Source organism: Haliotis asinina, chromosome 4 (genome assembly GCF_037392515.1).
Source record: "Haliotis asinina isolate JCU_RB_2024 chromosome 4, JCU_Hal_asi_v2, whole genome shotgun sequence".
NCBI lineage: Eukaryota > Metazoa > Mollusca > Gastropoda > Lepetellida > Haliotidae > Haliotis > Haliotis asinina.
Genome location: NC_090283.1, coordinates 30,324,990 through 30,346,924, shown reverse-complemented (window position 1 = coordinate 30,346,924; position 21,935 = coordinate 30,324,990). Strand labels below are relative to the sequence as shown.

Here is a 21,935-nt window from a genome sequence, read left to right as displayed (position 1 = left end):
TCTTTCGAATTGTGCGTAGGTACTGGTTTCTTAGTTGAACAATATCAGACCTCTCGCACGGTGCACTTCTATTTTCTGAGCCTACCTTTTTGTAACGGAAACCAAATTTGTGAAGAAACTTCCACAACTGATATTTTGAAATGACCAGAATACAGAGAGACAAAGGTATTTTGTTTATATAGAGACTTAATGCCGTGTCTAACCAGCTGTTCTTGAAATGAATTGACTTTCTCACATCGTGTGGGTTTTGAGGCGGTCCCCTCAGTTGTGTCCTTGCAGGTTGAATCGGTCCAGTTTTTCAAGATAGCTTTTAACTTCCCTTTCGTCATCCCTTCAGCACGTGCAGTTCGTAAACGATACTTAGCCAAAGCACATTGAGACCTACTCCTATTACCTTTGTTTTTAAAAAAGTTAAATACTTTGCAAATAACTGACTTAGCGTCGTGTGATAATCTCATTGTTTCAGGTACTGCAATCACAAATGTCTGGTTTCACAGGTGCACCTTGTCCACCTGGCTGTTCTACCAGCTAGAGGCCCCTCGTACAAAATAGCGAAAGGTGACAAGAAAATGATGACCATTTGTTAAACAACTTTTTTATTCGGATGTCCCAAATTACAAGACACATCATCAGAGTTGGTCTGTTGATTTCATGTGGCTGAGCAAAATTTGTTTTTTTAGCAATTACTAGATTTTGTGTTAGTGAGCAATTCATCAGTCTCAAATGGACTGTATACAATACTGAGATCCAGAACTATACAATACTGAGATCCAGAGCTATACAATAGTGCGATCCAGAACTATACAATACTGAGACCCAGAACTATACAATACTGAGATGCAGAACTATACAATAGTGAGATCCAGAACTATACAATACTGAGACCCAGAACTATACAATACTAAGACCCAGAACTATACAATACTGAAACCCAGAACTATACGATACTGAGACCCAGAACTATACAATACTGAGACCCAGAAGTATACACTACTGAGATCAAGAACTATAACATTGTAACACCATAAATGCTGTTCTATAACTATGCAGCAACACACATGGTTTTGTCGCATTTTATATCTCCTATTAACAGCAATACATTTAAAAGAACATTCATCTATATCACTACAAACATTATCAATTTTGATAGCATATCAACATGATCAATACACAAGAAAATGAACGGATCTGAAAATCAATTAAGTACAAAACAACCAGTACATCAATCTCAAGGTCATGTAAGGAAAATTCGTATTGGCGTACATGTTACAAGCTAAATCAATACACAAAATCAAAATGCTGATGCTGTGGGTGGAAAATATTTTTTGCATGGGTGCATACACACACATGCACAGGCAGAGGCTTATTTTCCTTGTCCTCAACACTGATCTGCCACAGACTTATCTCCCACATTAGTTAAAAATGTGTAGTCCACAAAGACATATCCAAGACTCTTGCTGAATATTTGTGGTGATGGAGAAGCAGAATTACCATAATTTCAAAACCTTGATATGGAACACGTAGTCTGTCACAGTAAGACACACATGGAGCTGTAACACAACACCCAGAGCCGCAGTATTACGCAGATGTTATCCATCCACCATGCATGACTGTCCCAACTGTGCAGCTTTCAAGTGCAGGGACAGGAAAGACCTCCTTCCCTGGACATGTGAGAGGTGAACAACTCTGTTGTAACACTGACCTCAAAGGATGCAATATGTTACTCATTTTCAAACACTTCAGACTAACCTAAATGATTCGTCACATACTTATGTCCCTTGACTGATCCGAAAGTTCTTAAATTGTTGAGAGATGCTCTTTCTAGATTTAGATTTTCCCACTCCAGTTCAAGGAAACAGAAACAACATCTGGAAATGTGCCAAAGTGGTTGCAGTGCATGTTTTGTCACATGTCCCATATCCAAAGGGAGCTTAAGCTGCATTTGAAATCATCACTGGCTCGAAGGCCCACATTGTTTTTCTTTATAAACATTTAGGAATCATGCATGATCCATCATGTTACCTTACTTTCAGTTTCACTTCCTGGAATGTCAGGGCTTTTCACATAAGAATATCAACACTAGTCTTTATCCAATAAAAACTTCTCCTTGCACCATGGGCTACATGTAGTGAAAGTGTGTACAGTGTAGTCTATTTCGTTATTTATTGTTTTGACTTAACAAAATGGGTCTGCAGATTTGATTCAGGGCCTGTAGATTTTAAGACCTAAAGGCAGTAGCAGGCCCTGATGGCCAACTGGCAATTAAAGTATTGCAAACACTGGGCCTAAGACCCGTTCATGCAGCAAAACTGCACACATGTGCAAAAATACACACATATGTATATTTACACACATGTGCAAAATGGGTCCATGAACGCAATTGCACATATATGCAAAACTGCACAGTGAGCAAATTTGCATCGAGTCGGGGGCAAGTGCAAAAGTATTTTTGAACATAAGTATTTCTGCCCAGCATGCATTTGGGTACATGAATGCATTGCAAATTTGCACATGTGTATAAATCATTGGAAATGGACATGCAAATGCAACATTCTGAAAAGAGAAGACAGGGAGAATCAGTACAAAATGATGTCCATGATTATGAGTCGCATGCAAACAATGCAGACACCGACAACTCATAGCTCATCCATCACCGAGTCTCTTCCACGCACCACATATCTATATGGATGGTCACCTTTGCCGAATTAAGGAAATATCTCGTATGATGACAGTGGAGATTCCTTCTGTAATCTTTGATTGTAAGACAAAAACATGTTTTGTTAACTAATGTTTTACCAGTTCTTGTGTGATTTGATGTTTTACTACTAGTACTAGTGTAACCTTTATGTTCTATGTGAAACGGTCCAAGGAGACACTGAATCTCTCTCAGCTTTTTGTTCAACTTCAGAAGGTTAAAGGAGATGCTGTTCAGACCTTTTTCAACTTTAACTTCCTTCTCAAATGGTTCAAGGATACACTCAACATTTTTTCAATTTTGTCTTGAAACTCGAACGGTTCAAAGAGATGCTGATTTTTTTTCAAATATACATGTATTTCAACCGTAAAGTGTTATGTTACATTGTTCTAAAGATCACCACATATGGTCACCTTATCTGTTTGACTTAAATTTATAATGTTTATTTATTTCGCCCTTTAAACTGTTACTGCGACTGTTACACATAGAAATTCATGGAAAATCAGAACAAAACAAGCTTGTTTGTGAAGCAACTTCTATTTTAACACAAATGTCATGAAACATTTCTGGAGTAGGTCCGATGATTTCATTATCTTCTGCATCGAAATAAATATTTGGTCAGGAACCAAATTGGAGTTAGATTGCGATTCAGAAGTATCATTTAGATCCAAACATAATATAATATGAGTTAAATAAATAAGGAGAAAAGAAATTTATTTCAACACAAAAGCACCAAGTCATTTGGTCTGTTCATGATCACTGTCACTTTGAATAGAATCCACATTGATTAACATCAGTTTGAATTCAGGTAAGTACAGATGTTGTCATGGATTGAATTGGTGCGGTCATCAAACACATCACTGTTATTATTTTCTTGACAATCCATGTCCTCTATTGGATACATCCAGTCTTCTCGGAAATGTTCCCGTCTGAGTTCACACACATTGTGTACCACTACACACGCCATGATAACAGTTGAGGCAAAGTCCACGTTCACTGTGATCAAGACGTTTCTGAAGTCAGTGACAGCGTCCCTTTAAACGTCCGAATGAGCTTTCAATTGTCATGCAGGCTCTGCTCAGTCTGAAGTTGAATGTGGACTGTGCAGGGGACAGATCACCCCGATCTCTATAGGGTTTCATCAGCCATGACTTCAAAGGATAAGCAGGATCACCAATGAGAACAACTGGTATATCCATCCGGGTTCCATCAACTTTCAGTTGCTGTAACCAATGAGGGAACAAGTTTCCAGTGGCTGCATGATGGAAGAGAGACGAATTGGCCAAAATTCTGGCATCATGCACACGACCTGGCCAGCCAACCAAAATATCAGTGAAGACGTAACGGTAATCACATGTTGTCTACAGTACTAGACAATACCATCCTTTACGACTGAGATAGTCTCCATGATCATCAACGGGTCCAACGATTGGTATATGGCACCCATCAATGGCGCCACCACAGTTTGGAAATCCCCAAACCTTCTGGTACCCTTGTACAACTTTTTTCAGCGCATCACCTTCCGGAAACTTAACTACCATTGGCCCTAACTTCTCCACAATAACTTCACAGACGTTGTGGACACATGTTGCAGTTGTCGACTTTCCGACACCAAACAGGTTGCCAATAATCCTGTACTCCCCTGTTGGTGCCAGCCAGTAGATAGTTAGTGCAACTTGATGACGCACATCTAGTGGATATCTGTTTGGTGTCTTCTGTAGGTCATCGTGAAATTCATTGCAGATATAGCTAAAAGTGCCTTCAGTCATACGAAAATTGTCTACCCATGGTCTATTATCAAATGTGCCCTCCACAATATCCTCCCACCAAGCCCTGCTTTTTTCAAGTCTGTACTTTGATCTTTCCTTGCCTTGGCCTACAGTTAATGCAACTGCAAGCACGTATGGAAAATATCTTCTCCTTCTCTGAATATCATGCAGTGTGTCCATGTTCAATGCCACTTGTTAAATGACAAATTTGGCTAGTGTGTCCTTTAAATGCTCACCTAAAATAGATTTTCTGTGGTGCATGAACACATAGCAAATTAGACATTTACATACCCATGCATTTTTACTTTTATGTAAAAATGCACAGGGTGTAAAAAGATGGTGCATGAACAGGGTCTTATAAAAATAAAAATCACCCTGTGCTGTCCTGTCCATCTTTTTCTGATATATTAACCCTCATGTTTGATATGACATGCCGTTCCAGTGTCATATGTCTCTAAACATGAAAAGGGGCTGTATATGAACAGCTTATTAGACCAGTGTTATACACTATCCATACACAGTTTAGTCTCACTTAACACTCAATATGTTTTATGCATATATATACATCGAGCATGAATTTCTCCACTAACTTGGCAAAACCAACTTTAAACTTTATGGTGATGATGAACTGCAAAAGCATGTGCAAACATCGTGCATATGAACAGAAGTGTTTTGGTTAAAGTTTTGCTTCATCATTTATTGAACTCATGACAATAATCTTTTCAACAGAAAATTTGTTTCATAATACATCAGTTCATGTGTAAATAGTACCCACATAAACAGTATAAAATATTTTGCAACATCTAGTGGCTACATTTACACTAGTGGGCCTAAACTTTTGATTGGTAGCATAGTTTTTGAATCCAAGTATGATTCAGCTCATAACATCAGGAAGCATAAAAAATTTTCCTTTCTACTATTCTTGCTGACTACGATATCATGCTCAAGACAACATCTCACTAAGTTAATTCTTCATTTGACTGTTTCACCTTGATCCAATAACATTCTCATGAATGTTATTAATCTACAATTTATCAGGTTTAAACACTTACTTTTATCCTTTTGGATCTGTTGAGGGTGGCCTGTGGTCTGTAAGTGATGTAGTAAGGGATGTATGCCACCACGTCATAGACAAACACCACTGCCTTGATCAGGCCAAACACAGCTTGGATAAATACGTCACCCATACTGTCACCGGATCATCCTCTCACCTGAAATGGATAGAAATAGTTTAAATTGAAGGAATTCAATCAAACCAATATGTCAGTCATTCTCACAGATATGCATGGCAAAACCTCCAAAGGCCCAAAATAGGTTCCCCACTGTAGCTGGCTAAGCTAGTTAAGTTCTGATCCTGATTATAATTGTTAGTCTGCTGTCTAGATAGTGTAAATACACAACACTAGCTGGGTCATGTGTATTTACCCTCTAACCCACCAGCTGAACACTAGCACAACAATTGTGATTTAAATGTCATACTTTCGGGTGTTTACTGTCAAATACCAGCTCTTTGTTATTCAAACACATCACTTACATTATGATTCAAAACTGACATTTCTAGGCTACATACAAATCACAGAAAATCACTGATTCTAGAAAGATGGATGAACAGAAAGAAGGTATTATTAGCAGTTACGTTTAACATATTGTGTGGCCAATGTCTTAGGGCTGCCTGACTCAGCTTTCAGATTAAATGGCAGTTTAGGGAAGAAAACTCTGAGAAATTTTCTTGTCCCGAGTTAATGACACTTGTCCTAAATTTCAGAGCCATGTTAGGAAGAGGGGCTATGGGATCAATACCATTTTACTGATACAGTATTTGTATTGCAGGTCCATTAATGTGTTTTATCTTTACATGAGAATAATGACCCTTGTTGACTTCCATACTAAATGCTGTAACTATGCCTATAGACACAGCAGTATATGCATGATCCGCATGTATGATAGATGCAAATATGTTCACTTTTGGCTTAAACTGAAGGAGGTACATTAGCACCATAAGGCACTACAACTTGCAGACCAATAATATACTAGTGCATTGTCTAATTAGCCAGACCTTCAGAACTTTCCATACCGAAAAAAGTATGATGAGTTGGAGAAAAGGAAACCAAACCCCATGTCAGCTTTCTCTTGAACATATTCAACATTGTTTAATTACCCTCAGCTACATGATTCAGGACAGTGTTTCAATGGCATTGTGCAAATGGTGCATACTGCATAGATCATCTCCAGGTAATATGTATTATCTCCGAACACGATGACTGTCAATGACACACAAAGACAGAGTAGCAGCTTTCATCAGACAAATGAACACTATGTTGTGGATTTCTTAGAGCCTCCTCTATGCCAGACGTCAGTGTGTGGCCTGGCATATAATCCTGTGTCTTTTCTGCAACGCAGGATGCCTCATTGGACAACATGCCATCAGACCTGCAGCCTCCTTCTACTGGTACAGTGGCAGAGGGTTAGACTCTTTCAGTGAGTCTCACTCTCCTGGCTGACTATCAGAGCAGTTCTTTGAAAAGGGGGAATCTGATTGTGTCATGCCTCGATCTTCCACGTTTGACAGCTATGTGCTTCCTCACAAGTTGACCAATAACTGTGTGACTTCCTTAATCATTGTTAATAACTGTGTAGTTAACGTTCAAGATAGAACTGATGCTGAGACAATACATCCATCATGTTTGCCAGTTTGCTGTGTCAAGAAAAGTTTATTTTGTTGACTGTTATCTTTTGAATCACTTAAGAAGGCTGTAGTACTCAAATTGCAAATATGCAATTTATACCTAAATGTGCAGGGCATCTCCATTGTACATGAAAAAGAGAACCATAGCTTTTGAAATTTGTGAAGCCCATGTTTACATCTGCTTTACAGTACTGTAGGATATGATCGCACGTTTGGAGCAAAATTTTGATAACTAACCTTGGTTTCTGGTGGTGTCTAGTCAATGCTTATTACCATGGCCAAGGGAAACAGTCCATATATGGTCAACATTGGTAACTGAATCATTCAATTCATCCTATCTAAACATTTCATGAAATCTAATTTTGAAAAATAAAATAATTTGGCACAATCAAAAGCAAAACTATCTATACAAACCTGTTACATGAAATACTAAACTGCTATAGCCATGTACTATATAATGTGCATTTCAATCTGTACTCATGGCATCCAATATGCGCAACAGATGGTGTTCAAAACCAATTACATTTACAACATATTCATGGTTTTATCCACTGATTCGTCTTCATGAATGCAGTGTGATGGCCTGATAATAGCTTCAATTTAATGTGAAAAATATATTGCACAAAAGCACTTGTGAACAGGGTCTTAAATCAACTTTCATGACAGGCCCATGAGACACTCTGTGATTGATATCTGGGTGGCCTTATTGTAAATGACGTTCTTATGAAGAGACGAATTGGGTGTAGTATTCTGTCAAATTTGATATTCAGTTTTGATTCCATGACTTAGAAGAATATTATCATGCATTCCTTGCAATGCAATCTTTGTTTCTACCCATTTTCAGATATATTTGTGTTGAGGAGGCCCATTTTGGCATCACATAAAACTGAAGGTAGATGATAACTCCAAGGTACCTTACTAACGCAGTCTAAGTAAACTTATCCTCAGTACTTTTTGTTACACTCCACTACTGAGTATAAAAACCTTATGGGGGGGTCGCGTCAGATAACCTTTGAGACTGACCAATCAGAACACAGCTTACCAAATCGCGAAAGTGGGCATTCGCACATACCTTTTGAACTTTTTATCTCGAAAAGTTTCATACCCGAACGATTCCAAATGCCATTTAGCGTACACTCGCTTCCAGATGGTGCACACGGCGTACGTACAACCATGACAACGGAGAGTAAACAGTTGCTGAAAATAGTGTTTTTGGCTATATTCAAGGATGTTATCTTACGGAAATATTAGCTAATGGTAACCATGTCGACAGAAACCCCAACGCGTATATACTGCTGGTCAAATAACTGTTATATGCAAATTTTTGTTTGTGGAGAGATCTGTGTCCGTGACCTGAATATTTTGAAAGTCCCTCCGATCCTTAAATAGTAGCCATTGTCTGATTGGTTAAATCTATTTAACTGTTTCGCGTTTGATTGGATGGCCATTTGTCGCTCAAAGGTTACCTGACGTGACCTTCTACTAGGTTTTCTTAGACTCAGTGGTGGAGTGTAACGAAATACACTGAGACCGTGTGCATGGACCATTTTGCACATTAGAATAAAAAATGGCCCATTACAGTTTTGAAGTTTACTATTTATGCAAGGGCCACGGCCCATTCCAATTTCAGAAAATGGCCAATAATCCTGAAAACAGCCCATTGTCAAAGTTCTCTTTCCCAGTTCCTGTGTATGCCAACAACATTAAAAAACAATACTCCAAAAATACACTTTAATACTGACACACAAGAGTTTTTCCTTCCTGTTAGTTGTGTGTGAAGCTATAATTAGCATGATAAGAAGTTTAATACTAGTGCACTGAATCTGTAACATGATGGTACTGATAAACTGGGACTTACAGTGAAACCAATCTTTTATGTCATATCTGAGAGACTGTCTTCAACGGATATGCAGTTTTGGTTTCCGGATGGTACATTTTACAAACCAACCACATAAATCAACACAAAATTAACTCACTTATCCGCACAAAGATTTGATCTTCCACTGTGTGAAGTGAGTGAGTTTAGTTTTACACTGCTTTTAGCACTATTCCAGCAAGATCACAGCAGGGGACACCAGAAACAGGCTTCACACATTATACCCATGTGGAGAATCGAACCCATGTCTTCAGCATGAAGAGTGAACACTTTAACCATTAGGCTACCCCACCACCAGCCGACAAGGGGAAATAAAACGCGAGAGTCTGCAAGGTGTGATAATTAGTATTTATCAATTTTAATGACCGGTCAGCAAGACATTGGTAGTGATTAGTAGGCCTATCTGACACTATGTGAACCACTGAATTCAAACAGTTAAAGAACGAATAAACTCAATTTTACTCTTTTCATCACTGCATATGAAAGACTTCTTGCTAGTCATAAACAGAACATCATTCTTTAATAAAAAAACAACTTGTGGTTAATTAATACCAAGTTATTAGTTAAGTTGCTAAAAAGCCGTATGCGTCTCTCTCGCTTGCAAATGACAGATTACGTAACATTGTCGCCGGAGCCCTGCAGTGACGTCTTGGAAGGAACGACTTTTAGTTAGTTGTATAATAGAAAATGTGTAGGAAGCTCGTCATTTTGCTGATTTCTCAACATTAGCAAAGACATGCCGAAATGTTGTGTTGCTGTCAGTTGCTCCTGGAGGTCGGGTGATGGTGTCACTATGCACAGATTTCCACTGGACCCCATAGTTTGTGCTTAAATAGGTTGTTTGTGTGTGTGAAGTGAACGTTCTGGAAGCCTGTGGTATATACTAAATCGGATGGTTCGCTCCCTTCCACGCTTCCAGGATAGAAAATGAAGTTCAAGTTTCATTGAGTTCATAAAATCAAGACTGCTTACTACAAATTGCTGACCAAAAGGATTTTGCATGAATATAAAGCTTTCTTCCTCGGAAGTGAGATTGTGGTCGAAGTGGCAATATTATCATATGTAATCAACCCCCTCGCTTCCAAGAGTGAAACTGTTATGTTATAAGCAATGGCATGAAAATTCCTAGTGCCCATCACTAAAAAACATGTTTTACTACCAGTGAAAAGTAATTTTGATTTTGTAAGTTGGTGAAAACAAACTTAAATAGCATTTATCCTCAGACAGGGCAACGCCATTTTTGAAAATCGCGAAGTCACGGGCTAAAGTCCGTGAGAATTATTGAGATTATGGTTTGTTTTCATCAAGTTAAAAAATTGAAACTACTTCTTACTAGTAGTTAAACATGTATTTGAATCATGGCCAGAAGGATTTTGCAAGACACAACTTGTAACATAACGACTTCTTCCACAGAAGCAAGCTGGGGGTCGAAGGGACATTAATATTGCAAGTAACATTATATTGACCTCCACCTTGCTTCCAAGTGTGAAATTGTTATTTTATAAGCAATGTCATGCAAAATCCTATTGTCCATCAATAAAATACATATTTTACTGCCAGTAGAAAGTAATTTTGATTTTGTAAGTCAGTGAAAACAAACTTAAATAGCATTCATCCTGAGACTGGGCGCCACCATTTATTAAAATCATGAAGTCACGGACTAAAGTCCATTTGACCTAATGATATTATGGTTTGTTTTCATCAAGTTAGAAAATCAAAACTAGTAGTTTCTCCTAGTAGTTAAGTATGTATTTGCATCAGGACAAAAAAGGAGTTTACATGACATAACATAACATAAACAAGCTCGGGGTCGAAGTGAAAATACTTCTTGATAAATTTCTTCACTTGCTAAATTTACTTGGTTTGTAAACGTTCACTCACCAGTATGTAGACACGTGTCAATATACGTCTTCATATTTGGTCTCATAATCCTAATTACTTTATAATCATACTTGTATGCATTTTGAAACTTAATAAAAAGAAGCAGTCTGTGAATGTATAACAGGAATGTAATATCTAGACATTTTATAGTTGGCCTATATGAATCATAATTCGCGCGCACGCCCTAGTGTATGTCGTCTGTATCATTACACTTCGCAACGAAAACAATGGTACTGTTGAAAGCTATGCCAACTTAATAAAAAGAAAATACAAATATTAAAATTAAAACAAATTAAAGTTATAGGAGCAATGTCAATTACCTTGCTCGAGGAATGCATCCATCAATATCCATAAAAACGAGTGATATATAATTCATCTGCCACATCATTTCCCAAGTGATGTGTCAGTGAACAGTCTAATATACGAAAACATGATGTATTGTTTCAGGTTTTTCACACTGCTGTATAGTCTCACTCGTAACCCAAGATAGCACACCGGGCAACTAATTGCATAATGTGCATCATTCTTTTCAGAAAGTAATTAGTTAGCCAATAGTCAATGAATGTATTGGCGGTTAATCCTTTGAAAGAAGGGTGTTGTTTTTAGATAGACACAGACACAACAGAGTGTATTCAGTATAGATTAGTAAATGTACATACATAAACACTACCTTCTGACAAATCCCCATATAAATCCGCATAAAAGTAATTAATCAATAAGCGTGTTATCGGTTAATCCTTTGATCAATCCAGACATAAGAAATGCCAAATGGGGACTTTTGTCGGGTAATCTAAGTGGAGTTACCCCTAATTATACCTGATATAAATTCATTAACTGACCATCAAGTGAATGATGGCAAATAACATGTAGGTTTATACCACCTAACACGGACTACAACCTAGCAACACCAAGTGATTTTGACAGAACCGTCTATGAAAACAAGGGTTGTAACTTGGAAACTAGGCAAAGCAGGAGACAAAACTAAATGACAGTAGATTGTTAGAACATATAGGTTTCATTTTTCACAACAGCTGATTGTACAAAATCTGTAAATGAAACAATTTACCCCCTGAATTGTAGATGAATTCTGCATAGACCCTCATCTATACCCACTATTACATCACGGAGATGTGCCGCTCTGATTGGTTGAAATTTCGTTTACGGCTGAGAATTGTACACAGTTGTCAAAAAGGTCGATGTAAGGTAATTAAAGATTGAAATGAGCAGTTATAATGATGTCAATGAGTGATATATGCACTTGCACCCCCTGCATATGTGATCTTTATGTAGTTTATAAAGTCAAAGCAATAAAAGTGCAGTGTGTTGATATTCAAGTCAGCAACGATGCATAGATAATCTGCTTGGATTTTTTTGATGATCGTGACCATTATTTTTCTTGAGGTGTACAAAAACGATAAATCCAGATATTCAGTTTTACCCCAAAACGAATGGAGGCGGGTATCTGGCGCCACACTGTATCTGTATCATGAAGGTGTTCACTACTGTAAAGCAAGGACACTTACACCCTGTGTTACCAGGATGAGCTAAAGACGTTAATAACAGTCATATTGCGGTTACAACACATTAGGATTGTGTCCCTGTTCAAAAGGCAAATAGAACTCCAAATCTCTCAGCAACAAAGTGTTTTCTTAAAGTGCTTTCGCACACTCATTTTTTTAATAAAAAAAAAGTTAGATAAACAAACCTGATTTGGAGAAGTAAGCGAAGTTTGTGACATACCCAAACATTGAAATTTTCTATAAACCGAGAGGAGAGGAGAGGAGAGGAGAGGAGAGGAGAGGAAAAACATCTGATCAGGAAAACTGTACCCACAAACGTGTGATAGTAGGTACACATGACACATTATCTTATTACTTGTATTATGATTAAAACTGAAATCTGGCATAAATGTTCCTGAGTGATCACATATACATTATCATACAAAAGTGTGCTGACGGCTAAACTAAACTTCATCAATGGTTCAACATCAAATTTATAATCTCTTGATCATGTTGATTGAATTATAATGAAATGCCACTCAAAGACGTTATAATCTCTTGTCACAAGTCCTATGATCAGGATCAGTCCTATGAATTCCACAGTTTAGTCATCGTGCACAATTACTATCAATACAATGACTATTTCATCAGCCTTTTGTTATGACTAAGTTTTTTTCGTTGTTTTGTTTGGGTGGGGGTGGGGGGTGGGGGGGCTACCATAGTTCTTTGATTTGGCATATTACCCTCATCTTCTATCTATGCATGGTGTTTCAATGGTCACAATACAGGTGCTCTAGTCTACTTTGTTACTGTGCTGGAATGTAAAAAGAGTATTTAGCACTCAATTGGAAAGAAGTTGTGCACTTCAGAAAATAATACCTGAATACCTGCACTGACCCACCTAAAACAGGTAGTATATTCTTCTAGTAAAGGGAAAAGTCTGGACATAACTTTGCCTGATTCTTGCGTCACACGAAACTGCCCTTATCTGCTAAAAAGGGAAATACCAAAACAAGCATGTCCTAAAAGATTAGAGTATCCCAGACCACCAGATATAAACATGATAAACAAGTCAAGCAACATTTCATACACGAACAACTGATAGCAATAATTAAAGTATCCCCACCCCACAACCCCTAGGACCCTTTCTCCATTCCTCAAAGCCCTGTGTGATATACCCTGCAGTCAGTTTCTCTTGAACCCAGCAACTGAGACACGTGGAACTTCCATAGCCTGTCTCACTGTCCCCAAACCATATTATTTTCCCTACCCATTGCTTTCCCTGGAGTAATTAAGCCCTAAATCAAGCAATCTAGATTTCTTCAGGTTCTGAATGTCTTGACTCCCTGGGGCTCCTTTTCAATATGAATGGGTCTGTATGTTACTATCAAATCTATATATATATTCAAAGACTAAGCATTAGTCTAGAACCTCTACAGTCTTGCATGGAGCGCCTTGCCATCTGCATGTTTTGTGGGATCAAATAACTCGTAACTCCCTCAAAAATAGCTCACCGCAACACTGTGACTATTCTACAGATGCTTCAACCAGTGCAGAAAGAGGGATATTGAAGGCTAACAGTTATGAACATATATTTATGACACCAAATTCAAAAGTGCCTGGCAGGGCTGCAACAGATATACAATAAGATGAAAATGATACATATCATGAATACTAAATAATGTACACAAAAGTGATGGTGGTTTATGTATTCTTTGTGTTATCCATTATCATGATTATGATATATATATATATATATCAGTGTTGGCTCAAGAGAGGGTTTTTGAGTGTTTTGACTCTACCATTAGAGGGGGTCCAGAAACATTATTTTCATCAATTTGGACCCACTCAAAATTTCACCCAAATCTAACACTGATATATGCAGTGAAACAACAACAAAATATATTGACATGTTCTGATCATGTCTACAGTTTTAATTTATTAAGCAATTGCATTACTGTCAAATTACACATATGAGAGAGTTGACTACTGCCATGATTGTTCAGTGTAAGTCAAGTAAACTTAGTCTCAGTATTATTCCTTACACTCCTACACTGAGTCTAACAAACCCTAGGAGAAGGTCGCATCAGGTCATGTGTACACTGAACTGTCTGATTGTATGAAATTTGAGTTTAAGCATGTTAAAATTTCGGACAACCGTCAATTCAAAATATTGGTGTAAATGTATTTAACACTAATAATGCTCACCCAAATACACAAAGATAGACAACATATTTTCTTCTGACCCCCGACCGGTACTATCAACATGATTGAGGTCCAACAACAATATTTTACTAGTGATGGAGCTACTGATCATATGATCAGTCAATCCATCTCGTTTGTGTCAACAATTATCAACGAGTTCCAGTGATTAATCAATATTCATTATAAACAGAACATCAACTAAACTTTCACAAAGGATGTTTTTATGGTCATGCTTGTTAAATCAAAACATAAGTGACTGAAACTTTGACAGAAACATCCTAAATCGCCTTGATCATGGTACGACTGGTGTCAGTGCACACTTGCTTTCTGTGTCCTGTTGTTACCCACATGAGCTTTTGTTGAGTTTATAATTACAATCCATTATTGATCTCTCACAGAGTTAAGATTATTGATCTGCATATTGTGAGCAATAACCAGCACCATGTTTTACCCACAAGAGAAGGATTAATCGTAATCCTTCTTATCCTCCATCACAATCATATCATCATACTGAAGACCATTTACATATATACTGAACATGTTGAGTTAAGAAAATTACATACAAAGTGAGTTCTTAACCTTACCATCTACGATCATGTGTTATTCTATCCAAGCCAGTACTACTGACTTTCTTAACAATAAATTTAGAACCTAAGTTGAAACCTTGCCCATACAGATTTAAGCAGCTGTATATCCATAACGAAAGTCCTCATTCTTGATAACAATGTTTACTGCACTATACTTACTTAGGCTGCACTTGTAATTTTTGGATGCGACGTTTGCAAATAAGTTGTGTCCATATGACACAACCAAAATTTCTGTTAGCATCAAATCATATTTTGATATGGAAATTCTGCAAAAATGCATCCTTGGTTTAACCCTGATGAAAACATTGACATTTATACAGTGTTCGTGGTAGGTTTTGTAAGAGTGCATGCAGTAATGAAATTATTAATATGTAGTCCAAATCTTTTGAGCATGACATTTTCATATTACAATCCAGAATCATTAAAAAATTTCTTGTTTTTTCATATAATGCCGTTTCCAGATACTTTCTAAAATTAAACACATGAATCTATGCATTCAAAACATGCATGCAAAATAATTTTTGCTTGTTTGTATTAATTTTTTGCAAGAAAAATACAGGCTTCCAAATTAACGTGAACACTGCTGATACCAGCTGAATAGTATATATAACATATCAGAACCTGTGTCTTGCTAACTGCACATTCTTTGGGGAAAACCCAAGACACTGTCATGTACAAGTAAATGATGTAACTTGGTGTTCAATAAAACACTGAAAACCACACACTACAGTCCACTGAACATACAACTTGTCAAGTCACCACGAGCTATAATCAATAAGAGTAGAAGTGATAATAACAATTATCAGCTGATGGTACTAGTTCAATTTACAATACGCAGTTGTTGTTCTTCAGGAAACAATTGTTCACTTAAATGATGGATACCACAAATGAGAAAATGAACATTTTGAAATTACTCAGATTAGAATTTAGATCTTACCCTGGGAATGAGAACCACAGACTGAAATACATTCATCATGTAATTCTATACAAACTAATCATGATCAACACGAGACGTAACATGGCTCAAGTGGTTGTTGAATTTAGTGACAGTTTTAAGCAGATATTATCTATTAAAAAGAACTAACTCAATAAGCAATGCATAAACCTAGACTCATGCAATTTAAAATGATCGTAATTACCTAAGTTGAATTATGCACAAAGCTATTACTCCAATAATATCACTAGAAACTAATGTAACTATTACTGAAAACTGTGTCAAATGCTGATAGCAGTGAATGTTCAAGACATTTATCAGTTGTAATGTCTTTCTCACCATAAACAAGATCTATCAACAGCAATAGACACCACTCACATTAACACCATGTACAATATGACCATGCAGCACTCTTACACAAACTGTAATAGACATGCAATGAATGACTCGACTAGATGATTAGCGCAGAGGCCTCATACTTACCAGCTAGACTGTGTGACTGATCAGGTTTACTGCATACAGGTTTATTTCTTAACCCAGCTTTCACGGACGGATAGTGATAAAATTCCTTAGTGGGTCGGTCCATAAGTACATAGGTGTGGACTTTGAACTTCAAGTGCCGGGGTGCATGGGGTTATTATCTCATAACACTGTTATAGATGTTCAAAGTGCATTCCTGTGATTAGTGGTGAAACAGCTCATGACAAATTTTCCCATACTTAATAATCACCAGTGGCACATCTTTTGCCATATATGGTGTGATCATGCCACACTAATCATGTACAATACTGGGTATTGGTTTAAGATTCAAAGGTTGTTCATTGCTTTGAATATATTAATGCTGTTCGTGGTGGAATCACTTCCTTGATTAATTACTACATTGGGGATACACATAGTTGCTGACAAAAATAGTTGCTGCTAACAAAGTTTTGAAGAGGAGAATTGGAGAAAACTTCTTGTTGACAGTGTTTCCATGGTAGCCATGGCTACTTGTCAAACTGAAATTTTCAAGATGATTTTGACAAAATATCATGACATAAACATGGTTAAAAACTTAACAAACAGAACTCAGTTGGTTCCTCATGTTGATACCATGTTAAGTGTCCTCAGTATATAAAGATTATTGCTGAATATGGTGCAAGAAACAAATACACAACTAGAACTGGCATAAGTTACCAAAGCACTGGTGAGAAACACTAATTAAAAGGTTGCCCAATAGAATTTGTCTCAGGCATGTCAAATATATACTTAAAGCACACAAACTTCAATCGGAATGGAGACATGATGAATCTTACCATTTTTCAACATGTGAAATCAAGAAATATTCATAGACGTTTATCAACTTGAAAAAGGACTTCTGGGCCTGTCATAAACACCTGAAGGAAAAGCCACCTTAGGGTGGCTGTTTAATTTCATACACCACTGCTTTCATATCCCAGCAGTGCCAAATGGGAAAGTTTACATCCTAACACCATAAACATGGCCTGTGGTTACACTCACTATGCCCAGGTCTGAGATATATTCTTCTCGGTCTATAAAACCCATTTATAAATTGACCGCACAAAGATAACAATAAAATCAGTAAACCATGTTCTGGCAAACAACATTTCAACTTAAACTGCTGATATGTTTCTCATTGTAAACACACTACACCTTAAAGAATGTCCTTGGCCATGGTTGAGTGATTAGGGCATGTTTTTGTTGAAGAAGATAAAGGGAATTTAATAAAGTTGTTTTGTTTGTTTGATGTGAAACTCTACACTTAGCAATATTCCAGCAATATGATGCCAATCTGTCAATAATACAGTCTGGACCAGATGATCAAGTGATCCACAGCATAAGCATCAATTGACGCAACTGGGAAATGATGCTATGTGTCAACCAAGTCAGCAAGCATGACCACCTGATCCCGTTAATCGCTTCTTACGACGAGTATGGGTTACAGAAGACCAATTCTAACCCAGATCTTCACAGGTCATTTTACACAGCATACAACAAAAATATTTAAAACTGAAACACATTCAGATTTCTTATTAGAATGAATCTGAATCTTTCCTATGGGACTGACACTGGGATACACAACATGACTGATATACCAGTAATGCACTTCTTCACCAGTCAGTGTAGCAAATCCTTCCAGATTTTCAGCTGCTTAGGACAAACTACTGGCCTTGTCTATTAACACTGATTTGTGCAATGACAAGAAAGGGCACATTTTTAGACAAATTGCAGTCCTACAAAATTGTTTGCATTGTCATAAAATTAAATTTGACAAAAGCACTGCTGCTGAGGCTTGTTCCAACTAATTACACATGCTAGATATGTTAAGTTTAAGTTGGACCTTGCAGTCTCTTGACATTTGCAAGTTACTTTAATAACAACATCATAATTCATTCTCTGGAAATCTATCATAATTGTCAATGGGGATTAGTTTCAAATTAAAGACAAGAGTCATCTGAAGATGACATATCCCCCCCGGCCACCACATACTTGAAAGGAAAAATCATCTGACAGTTACTTGATGATTTTTTAGACTAAGTTTGAATCGTTTCCAGGGAAATCATGAAAAAATATAAATGCCACATATCTGTAAACAGCAAAAGACACCACCTCAAGATAAGTCAGATATATCTGCCAAGATCTGTTGAAAGATATCACATGGTTTTCGAGTTAGAGCTCAGGAAATGAAACCTATCCATCCATTTTGAGACTAAGTCAGAATCGTTTTCCATGGAAACGACAGCTTTCCAAGGAAAATGATGAATCACCATAATCTGTAGCTAACAAAAGGCACCACTTTAGGGTCGCCACCAACATATCTTCTAAGTTTTGCAGAAAGATATTAAGAAATTTTTGTGTCCTGCTCCGGAAAGGAAGCCAATCCCTCCATTTTGAGATGACGTCTGAAACGTTTCCATGGAAACCAAGAAGATAATAAATTACAAAAACCTGTAAATAACAAACGGCACGACTTTAGATTCTGACTGATATATCTACCAAGTTTTGCAGAAAAATATTGAACGGTTTTTGAGCTATGCTCCAGAAACGAAGCCAACCCCACCATTAGACTAGGACCAAAACGTTTCATGGAAAAACAAAAAAAATATAAAAATGACAAAAATCAGTAAATAGCAAAGGATACAACCATAGGTTCAGATTATTATATCTATCAATTTTGATCTAAAAATATTGGATGATTTTTGAGTTATGCTCCGGAAACAAAATGACAACGGACGGCCAGATGGACGGCCAGATGGACAGACAGACAAGGCATCGACTAGGGGGATAAAAATGCCAAAAATCTGTAAATAGCAAAAAATACACTTGTCCACTCAAGTGTAACGACAGCTTCCAATTGGCTGGTTCATTTGCTGATACTCTGAGGGCTCATTGTGTGTACAGAGAGACGATCTGTTTGATGGGCATTTTAGAAGTATGGTGAGTCACAAGAAAGTAAGATTCTTTATGGATAGCAACCTCTTTTATTGTACTTGATGCGTCGTTTCAGTATGGATGTATATACCGTTGCAAACCAAAATCATATACACTAGAAGTTGTTATCCATAAAGAATGTATACAGAGATGTTGGGTTTTGTAAATACATGTTCTCTGAATTTGCGTTCAATCCTGTCAATAATCATCTCAGTAGAGATGGTGAACTACTGCGTGGCTGGAAACTGTCATTCGTCTAAGTACAAAGCAGGACTTGAAGCTGACATATAGTCACAAGAGTTTGCACCAGTTTCCGTTAGATCCAGTTATCTGAGAAAAATGGATGTAGTTTGTTTGCAACCCACAGAATAAAAACATGCCATGTGTACAAGTATGACACCTGCCTAATTACATAATGTGGCAGAGACTTGACTCAGGTGCACGAGTCATTTATCAATTTATTTTGTTTATGGTTGTTAAGTTCAAATTGCATGTGATCAATGACTGAAGCTGCGTATTGCATATTGTCTTTAGCAGACAGGGAGGCAGACATATAGGTGTCAATAAATCAGACACTGAGCTTTGTTTGTGACAGAGGCTGTTAACCACAATCAAGTTCATAGTTTTTTTATGTAACGAGTAGATTATGTACTTGTTTGTGTACACAACCAAGATTAAACTACTGCTCATGACCTCATACTCTGGGCCCCGATTTTTCGAAACAAACTTAAATTGGAGTTTTGATTTAAGTTCAAGTTTTTGCTCAAATTTGAGAAAATGCAGGAACATGCGCTTCCCAGAATGAAAGGAAATTGGTATCCAGTTCAAACATAGTAGACAATCTGAATTTGGTGGACAGATTTCTTTAGTAGTTTGGACTTTTTTAGTCTAAAAAATGCAGTTGAGATAAAAATTCAGCTGTTTCAAATTGTCAAACTCATTTTGAGATTTGTGCTAAAACGTAAGTTTGTTTCGAGAAATTGGGCCTGGATATGCTCACTGTTTCAAGCTCCGCGAACCTATTCACTGCACATGAGTTATGAGCGCAGCACAGCACAGGTGTTGAAACCATTTTTCCCCCAGCGCTGGGGAAAATTGAGTGAATCGTTTGAACTCTGATTTAGCAGGCCTTTTTTCATCACATTCTTTTTCTTCAACTTTATAGGGTGAATTGGCATTTTTGATGATTTGTTTCAGTAAGTGCATACCAAAAGGTATCAGAATCTGCAAAGTTGTGTTTTACCTTGCATGTGACCTTAAAGTCTGGGTTAGTAAAACAGCCACACATACACACATATGCACGTAGTCACATGAGCATACTATACTCAAGAACTCAACTGTGACGTTAAGCCCCATTTCACCTTGCCTCACCCAGTTCTATTTACAATGTAATGTGATCTCACAAACTGAGCTGAGTGATCATGCTGATCATGCTCAAGTATCTATGATAATGACATTGTAAGAATCAATGCCTCCTTATCAAGAGTCTGCAGCATAAATCATAAACACTCTGCGACATGTACAAAACAAAGGTGATATTTTGAGTGCATAGATGTTAATGACAGTTTATCTCTGTGATGGCATAATTTGAGAAATTTGTGAGAATAAGAGACTTCCCCCAGTTGCAATGAGCATTTATGCAGAGAAAGTCGTTTGAGATGTCAACTGACTACCATCTTCAACTGATGTTTATGGCAGGACACCTAAGTTTAAAAAATTTTACAACCCTTTGGTTAATACGCATCTTTAATCAACATCACTGAATATTTTGTTTATTCCTTTGACTAAAGCACTGCTTTTCATGCCATACAGTCTTTGGAAACAGGCCCATATCCTGAAACACAGAGTACCCTGATAACCCATGTCCTGAGGTAACCCCTGGCAAATTTATACACTTATGCTGCATCCGTGTCAGACGCCCACACATTCCACGGTTTCTTCATCATATTCACAGATACCTTGTCCGTAAACACTCTGTTCAACATTTCGTTAGGACTAGCACATACTAGTTGATTGAGCCTATAAATCGACACTATTAATGGATGCACGAGTTCACAAACGATTGTCGGGGGTACTTTCTACATCTCGTTGATTATAGGGTATATTGATGGCTGTTAACTGTATTCCAAAATTTACACTTCAGTGAACCGTTAAGTATCAGAACAAATGAATTGTTTGCTTATATGTCTGTTGTATCTGAAAATGAACTGTTACAGAGTACATGACACATTATTACATCACCTTATCTTAGTAACGTTATAATACCAACTGCGTTATAATGCTAATGGTCTAGAAATGTTTGACACTGCAGCTTTTGCAACTGACATACGTCGACCTTCAAGCAAATGGCGATCAACACGATACAACATGT

At 37.3% G+C, this 21,935-nt stretch overlaps 1 protein-coding gene across 3 annotated transcripts in view; it reads right to left on the bottom strand.

The window, feature by feature from the left end:
- LOC137281482 (fatty acid CoA ligase Acsl3-like) overlaps nucleotides 1–21,935 on the bottom strand; it is a 42,622-nt gene that overhangs the window by 20,512 nt on the left and 175 nt on the right. Inside the window, exon 2 of one of the 3 annotated variants that reach the window (XM_067812735.1) lies at nucleotides 5,517–5,675. In XM_067812735.1, coding sequence (XP_067668836.1) covers nucleotides 5,517–5,651 — 135 coding nt within the window. In that variant the 5' untranslated portion in view covers nucleotides 5,652–5,675. Of the gene's footprint in view, nucleotides 1–1,491; nucleotides 1,616–5,516; nucleotides 5,676–21,935 lie in introns of those variants that run through there. The other 2 variants (XM_067812736.1, XM_067812737.1) reach the window with 2 other exon arrangements.